This window comes from Scylla paramamosain, chromosome 35, assembly GCF_035594125.1.
Source record: "Scylla paramamosain isolate STU-SP2022 chromosome 35, ASM3559412v1, whole genome shotgun sequence".
NCBI classification, from domain to species: Eukaryota; Metazoa; Arthropoda; class Malacostraca; order Decapoda; family Portunidae; genus Scylla; species Scylla paramamosain.
The window spans coordinates 14,588,820-14,596,663 of record NC_087185.1 but is presented as its reverse complement, the minus strand read 5'-3'; the positions used below and the strand labels follow the sequence as shown (position 1 = coordinate 14,596,663).

The 7,844-nt window shown below is 42.2% G+C and overlaps 1 protein-coding gene across 1 annotated transcript in view; it reads right to left on the bottom strand.

The window, feature by feature from the left end:
• Positions 1-7,018, bottom strand: part of LOC135090682 (hemicentin-2-like) — a 164,094-nt gene extending 157,076 nt beyond the window's left edge. Inside the window, 1 exon segment of the mRNA XM_063987681.1 lies at positions 6,602-7,018. Within this exon segment, the coding sequence (XP_063843751.1) occupies positions 6,602-6,789 (188 nt within the window). The 5' untranslated portion in view covers positions 6,790-7,018.
• Positions 7,019-7,844: the final 826 nt, after the last annotated feature.

Below are 7,844 nucleotides of genomic sequence, written 5' to 3'. Positions count from 1 at the left end.
AATAATTTGTCTTACATTAAGTTTACCCTCTCTCTCTCTCTCTCTCTCTCTCTCTCTCTCTCTCTCTCTCTCTCTCTCTCTCTCTCTCTCTCTCTCTCTCTCTCTCTCTCTCTCCGCCATCCTGCATCTCCTCTTATTCTCTCCTTACAGTGTCCTTTTTATTTCCCACAAATGTCTTATTTTTCCTTCCCTGGTATCATTCCCTCCTTTCCTGTCTTCCTTTTTTTCCCTTCAACTTCTTCCTCGCTTATCCTTCTTGCTCTCCTCCTCTTCCTCTTCTTCCTTCTCCTCCTTTTCTTCTTCTTCCTCCTCCTCCTCCTCCTCCTCCTCCTCCTCCTTCTCTTCCACATCTAATGCAGTATTCACTAAACTGTATGTAACTTTTAAATCGTCCTTCGAAAAGATTCTCGTTCTTAAAGGAAATACCAATATGTTTCTCTCTCTCTCTCTCTCTCTCTCTCTCTCTCTCTCTCTCTCTCTCTCTCTCTCTCTCTCTCTCTCTCTCTCTCTCTCTCTCTCTCTCTCTCGTTATTTTTTTTATGCTGGACGAAATAGTGACGAAAGAGATATAGGTAGATAAACAAGTAAACAGACAGACAGACAGATAGATAGAGAGAGATGGTATTGTCAACCACCCCCCTCTCTCTCTCTCTCTCTCTCAATACAGGTGACACAAATATACACAGGCCGATAGTCATACAATATCACGGCGACATAAGTCAGAAAGTATTGCCTACATATACGCTATTAAATATTTTCTATAGACCAATATACTTAAAAATTGTTCCAAATATTATATACTGCTCACTCTTCTGCTGACTCCCTTCTCCCCCTCCTCCTTCATTCTGTTCCTTCTCCCTCCTCCTCCTCCTCCTCCTCCTCTTTCTCCTCTTTCTCGTCCTTTTTTTTTTTTGCCCATTACTATCATGTTCCTATGTTTCTCATCTTCTTCCTTCTTCTTCTTCTTCTTCATCTCTTCCTCCTCCTCCCCCTCCTTCTCCTTCTCCGCCTTCTCCTCCTTCATTAATTCACCTACTTAATGATTGTAAATTCCTTTGTAAAACTGAAAAATAATGTTACCGGAGAGAGAGAGAGAGAGAGAGAGAGAGAGAGAGAGAGAGAGAGAGAGAGAGAGAGAGAGAGAGAGAGAGAGGAAATGAGGATGGAAATACAACAGAGGAAGCAAGAACGTGAAGGAGAGAAAAAGAAAGAGGGAGAGAGATGAGGAAGGAGAAAGAGATAGAGAAAAGGAGAGAGGGAGAAAGGTGGATGAAGAAAAACAAGAAAGGTGCAAGGAAGGAGAGGAAAATAACAGGGAAGAGGGAATAGATAATGCAAGAAAGGAGAGAGGGTAAGAAAAACAAGAGTAATTTCCTCCTGAGAGAGAGAGAGAGAGAGAGAGAGAGAGAGAGAGAGAGAGAGAGAGAGAGAGAGAGAGAGAGAGAGAGAGAGAGAGAGAGAGAGAGAGAGAGAGAGAGAGAGAGAGAGAGAGACAATATGATAAACACAAAGAAAGAAAACAGGAACACACACACACACACACACACACACACACACACACACACACACACACACACACACACACACACACACACACACACACACAGAGAGAAAGAAAGAAAGAAACATATCTAAAAGTGTAGAGGAAACGAAGCAAGGAGGAGGAGCGGGCGAGATAAAGAACACAGGGAAATAAGTGTGGAGGAGTGGCGGGGACAAGACAAGACGAGGCAAGACAAGACAATACACTTCCCAAATTTTCAAGGTCAGGTGTAGGCGTGTCCTTGAGTCAGGCGGGAGCGATAGGGTGAAATATCAAGCGTGTGTTTATGAGACGCAACAAGGAGAAGAGGAGGAGGAGGAGGAGGAGGAGGAGGAGGAGGAGGAGGAGGAGGAGGAGGAGGAGGAGGAGGAGGAGGATATATAAGAAATGTATCAAATTTATGAAACATGCCATGCTGAAAGAGAGAGAGAGAGAGAGAGAGAGAGAGAGAGAGAGAGAGAGAGAGAGAGAGAGAGAGAGAGAGAGAGAGACTGAGGGAGACTCCGGGGAGAGGAAAGAAGTCTTGCCGGTGGAATATTTGGGGAAGGAAGGGAAGAAAGGGAGGGAAGGAAGGCACGAGGGAAGGATAGGGAGAGAAGATGAGGGAAGGAAGGAACGAAGGAGAGGCAGGCAAGGAAGGGACGAATGAGGAAAGGCACGGAAGGAGAGAAAGGAGAGGAAGGAAGAGGCGGCAAGGGCGGTGGGCGGTGGGCGGGTAGGCGGGTGGGCGTGATCTTAGTGGCGGTGAGGCGGAGCGCGTCAGACAACCTGCCAAATCAGGTCAAAATCCCGCAGAAGTGAGGAACAGCAGGGGAAGGAAGGGCCGGAGGGAGGGAGGGAGGGAGAGTGAGAGAAGGAGAGGTACGAAGTGAGGTACGAGTGAGAGAAGGAGAGAGAAACTGAGGTACGAATACAAACGAGAGGAAGAAGAGAGGGAGAGGAAGCAGAGAAGACAAGAATGAAGGGGAAGTGAAGGGGAGAAGGATAAAATGTTCAAGAAAGGAGAGGTTGATGCAGCGGGTCGAGGGTGGATTGGATGTGGCGAGGTGGAGGTAAATGCTAATAGTTATGTGATGGAATTACAAAGGAACACAAAGGAAGGACAAGCACCACCAGACCTGTTGCCCCTTACGAAGCTAACCTAACTATCAACTAAACGTGTATTCGCAATCTGAACGCCTTATCGTGGCCTCTTTTAACATACCTGCTATGGAAGTTACGTGAGATTCCAGTGATTTTTGTGATAAAAGAACAAACAGCAGCAGATGTGTTGGCCCTCCCGAAGCTATTTACGATAAGGTTAACTAAACGCGTGTTCTTATTAACTTCACCGTCTTTCTGTACTTCTTTTAACATACCTGAGGCAGAGGTTAACTAGGCTTTCGTGACTCTAGTGATGGAAGGACAAACAACAGCAGATTTGTTGGCCCTTACGAAACTACTTGCGGTAAGATTAACTATTTACAATCTTTTTTTTCTCTCTCCTTTTATGTAAGAGGGACACTGGCTAAAGACAACGAAAAAGCGAAAAAAAAGGCCTATTGAGATCGCTTGTCCTAAAAATAAAGGTAAAAAAGATGAAAAATGTCATTAATTTCAGTGTCTTAAATTCATCTTCACACATTCTGCAGAGGGATGCATCTGGGATTTAATTAAAGGTGTTTTCATGGTTTTAATGATAGTTTGACAACGCCTCTGCATCTTCAGCGGGATAAACACTCATGAGAACCCTACTAATTATCTCTGTGGCCATTAAAGCAGCCCTTATGAGAGTACGCAGCGTTTAATAATACACACTCTAATCCAAATGAAGAGATGCAGGATAGTAGAGGCATTAACCTAACCTAACCTTACTTAACATAACATAACGTAAGCTAATCCTACCTAACCCTACCTAACATAACATAAGCTAACCTAACTTAACCTAACCCAACTAAACCTAACTTAACCTAATAGCAAAAATAACAACGAAAAAACGCAAATAATTAAACAAATAAATAAAAGTGAGTTAAAAAAAAAAAAGATAAACACATCCTACCAAAAAATCTAAGATAAAAAAATAAATAAATAAATAGCATAAAAAATAGCACGTGAAATTGAAAATAAAAATGACCCACGGCGACACAAAATTAAAGGAAAAACAAGATGCGCAAAAAAACAAGTGGAAAAAATACTAATGTTATGAGAAGGAGGGAGTAAAGATAATTAAAAGCAAGGGGACAATATAATGCAATAATGAGGCGAGGGTGAGCGACCCGGAGGAGGAGGAGGAGGAGGAAGAGGAGAAAGTGGAGGTGGTGGTGAGAAGCGCAAGGCATTATGGGACTTAGGAATAGCTTGGTGGCGTGTCCAAGTGTTCCTCAGACCAATACAAACACCATATGAAGCCCTTGTTGCTGGAGGAGGAGGAGGAGGAGGAGGAGGAGGAGGAAAAGGAGGAGGAGGAGGAGGAGGAGGAGAAGCGTAAGCAAAAGGTACAGAAGCAAGGAGCAAAGAAGTATTCACAGCAGAAGGAGGAACAGAAGAGGAGGAGGAGGAACAGAAGAAGAAACACCAGAAGCAGAAGGAACAGAAGGAGGCGACGATGAAGTAAATTACAAGGCAGAGGAATAAATACGGAAGAGAGAGAAAAGTAACCAGCATTAATAGAAGCAGGAGAAAGAGGAGTGGAGGAGAAAGAGAAGGGTAAGACGCACCAGGAGGAGGAAGAGGGGGAAGAGAGGGAGGAGGAGTAATAGATATAAACAGGCGTAGCAAGAAAGATCCATTTTCATTAGAGGGAGGTTCCTTTCATTGATAGCGCCTCTGTTATTACCTCGCTCGATCAAAGGCCGCGCTAGCCGCCCACCGTGGTACATTAGCGCCACTTACACACTCTGCCAGACACCCGATAACTCCCCGCCCCGCCCCGGAGACCCAGATCCTCCCCCAGCCCCGCCCCGCCCCTGCAGTAAGACATCACCAAGATGGACACTCAGGAATTTTGGGAAAGTATACAGACATTGTGGGTGTAAATTTCAATAGTGCGTTTCTCAGCTCACTTACACTGGCCCGAGCAACGAACGATTCCTCTTCTTCCTCTTCTTCCTCCTCCTCCTCCTCCTCCTCTTTGTTGTTAATGGTGGTCCTCTCACTTTCTCTCCTTCTTCCTTTTCCTTCTCCTCCCCCTCCTTCTCTTCTTCCCCATTTCTTTCCCTTCGTCTATATAATCCTCCTTGTTTATATTCTCGTTCTTCTTGTTCTTTCTCCTCCTCTCACTTTCTCTTCCTCTTCTTCCTTCTCCTCCTTCTCCTCTTTTTTTTTCCCCCGATTAACGTTCCTTCATTTCTCTCCCTCCCCTTCCTTGTTCTTGTTCTTGTTATTCATTTTCTCCTCCAGGATTTCAGTCTTTCATTCGTCCTCTTCTTCTTTTTTTTTTTTCCCCTCCTCTTCCCGCTGCTGAATTCCCTTCCTCGCCGGCGCTGCTGCTTGTTTCTCCTCCTCCTCCTCCTTCTCCCTTCCACACCTTAGATCTTATTGCGCCTGGTACTGTCCTTCCCCAAATACAAGTCACGTTCTCTCTCTCTCTCTCTCTCTCTCTCTCTCTCTCTCTCTCTCTCTCTCTCTCTCTCTCTCTCTCTCTCTCTCTCTCTCTCTCTCTCTCTCTCGTTCCCTAGTACCTTTAGGAATCCAGCTGACCTATATCCTTTTTTTTTTCTTTTTTTTTTCTTTTCAACCCCTACGTCACTATCTTTAAAATCCACGCACAATGATTTCTTTATTTTCTTTATTTTCTTTATTTTATTTTACGCAATGACGCATAACCTTTTTATTTTTTGCATTATTATTATTATTATTATTATTATTATTATTATTATTATTATTATTATTATTATGTTTTTTATTATTATTATTATTATTATTATTATTATTATTATTATTATTACTATTATTATTATTATTATTTCGTTTTTTCTTCCCTTTCATCCTTGACATATGCATTCTAGTTCTTCTTCCTCTTCCTTGTCTCTTTCTTTATCTTCCTACCCCTTCCATCTTTTCGTTCATATGACCTATTCACTTCTTTTTCTATTATTGTTTTTCTGTGGTTCTTTTCTTTCATCCTTGACAGATACACTCTACTTCTTTTTCTTCTTCTTTTTTTCTTTTTTCTTCCCTTTTTATATATCTTTGTACATCATCCATCTTCTTTTTCTTCTTTGCGTCATTCTCTAAGTTATTTTCCTCGCCGTGTATGTCCTTTCCTATTTTTTTCCCTTGTTCTCGTTTCTTTTCTTTCTATCGACATAGCCTTTCTCTCACAATCTCTTTACTTTTTTCTTTCTCCTTTTTCTTTCTTCGTCTGTGAAAATAAGTATTCCATATTTTTGTTTTTCTTTTCTTCTTCCATTTTCGTGTCCTATTCTTCTTTTTCTTCTGTTATCTTTATTTTTTGTCCTCCATTCGCGTGTCTTATTCTTTTTTCTTCTATTATCTCTAATTTTTGTCTTCTATTCGCGTCTCCTATTCTTCTTTTTCTTCTGTTACCTTTCTTTTTGTCTTTCATTCGTGTGTTCTTTCTTCTTTTTCTTCTGTTATCTTCATTTTTTTGTCTTCTATTCGCGTCTTATTCTTCTTTTTCTTCTATTATCTATATTCGTTTCCCCTTCCATTGGCGTGTTGTAGTCTTCTTTCATTTGATCATCTCTACTTTGACGAATCACTTTTTACTTTACGATTTGTGTAACTCATCTTTTTATTATATTTTTCTCCATTTTCTCTACACTGACTTAGATTTTCTTATTTTTTTTCCTATCTTTTCCTTCATCTGTGACAAAGCTACCCATTATATTCATTTATTTTCCCCCTTTTTCTTCTTTCGTGTCCTGTTATACTTTCCCTACGTGACTGCCATAATACGTAATAGTGTGCAATAGACGTATTATAATTCTCAGCGCACCTTTAATATTCAGTGGTTACTTAGTTATTTTACCACGACGCAACACTTACGCAACACTTACGTAGCGCGGTTTGAGTCGTAACACGTCCCTAAGCCGGAACACTTCACGTTAGTTGTACCTTGTCACGAGGCGCAAAGTCGATTCTCCGGGAGGCACAGACGTACACGCTGACGGGAGGCTTCCTGAGGGTGGGGCTCGCTGGGCACACGACCTCCGCGCACTAGAGATATCTTGTTTCTGATCTGAATTCGCCGTAGGATGCTGCGCCTCTCCGTGCCTGCACAAGAGGGTCTTTGTCCTAAGCATCCTGCCCGCCGTGACCTTCGTAAAAGAGTACGCAGTTTCTACGTAAACATATGCCTCCCCACTGCGTCTACTACCACGCTACAGCTCACTCCTCCTCTCGCACAACTTCGCTACTCCAATTAACTACTCCATTTAATTCAGTTTCCTCATTGGTACACATCCTTCACGTGAGTCTCTCGCCACCAGCCTCACAAGACATGGTGAGGCGACAACTGGCAACTACATCCTCCTCCTCCTCCTCCTCCTCCTCCTCCTCCTCCTCCTCCTCTCCTCCTCCTCCTCCCTTCTTCTTATCGGACTTTTTCTTATTTCTACGTCTCTTCTTTCTTCCCATTCCTTCTTCCTATTTATTTTCCTCCCACACGTATGAATTAATCTGTTTTTTTTTCCTCCTCCTCCTCCCTTCTTATCGGACGTTTTCTTATGATTTCTACGTCTCCTCTTTTCTTTCCTTTCCTTTTCAGCCATTCCATACCCATTCTACTCTTCTTTCTACTTATTTTTTTTACATATTTCTTCTATTCCTGTGACTTGATCTTATTTCATTTTCCTACTCTATGTTCTTCTCTCCTTTCTTTCTACGCCTCTACTTTCCTCCTTCCCTTTTCATCCCGTGACATTCTACTTTTTTTCTACTTTTTTTTTTTTTTCCTCCCTCGCTGCGTCCCATGGTGAGGCAAGAATTAGTTGACCGTTCGCTGGCGTCTCCCTCTCTGCGATCGATACTAATAAGATACTGGGAGGTGAGGCGAGGAGGAGGTGAAGGTGGTGGTGGTGGTGGTGGTGGTGGTGGTGGTGGTGGTGGAAAGATTATAAGGAAAGGAAAAAAAAAAGAAAAGCAATAAAAAGATTGGGAATTATAGAAAAAGAAGAAGGAGACGAAGACGAAGACGAAGACGAAGACGAAGAAGAAGAAGAAAATGAAAAATATAAAAATAAAAAATAAACAACAACAACAACAACACTGTGGAGGAGGAGGAGGAGGAAAACAAAAAAATAAATAAATAGAAAAAAATCTGAGCAAAAGCAACAGAGACAAGAAGAAAAACAATAAA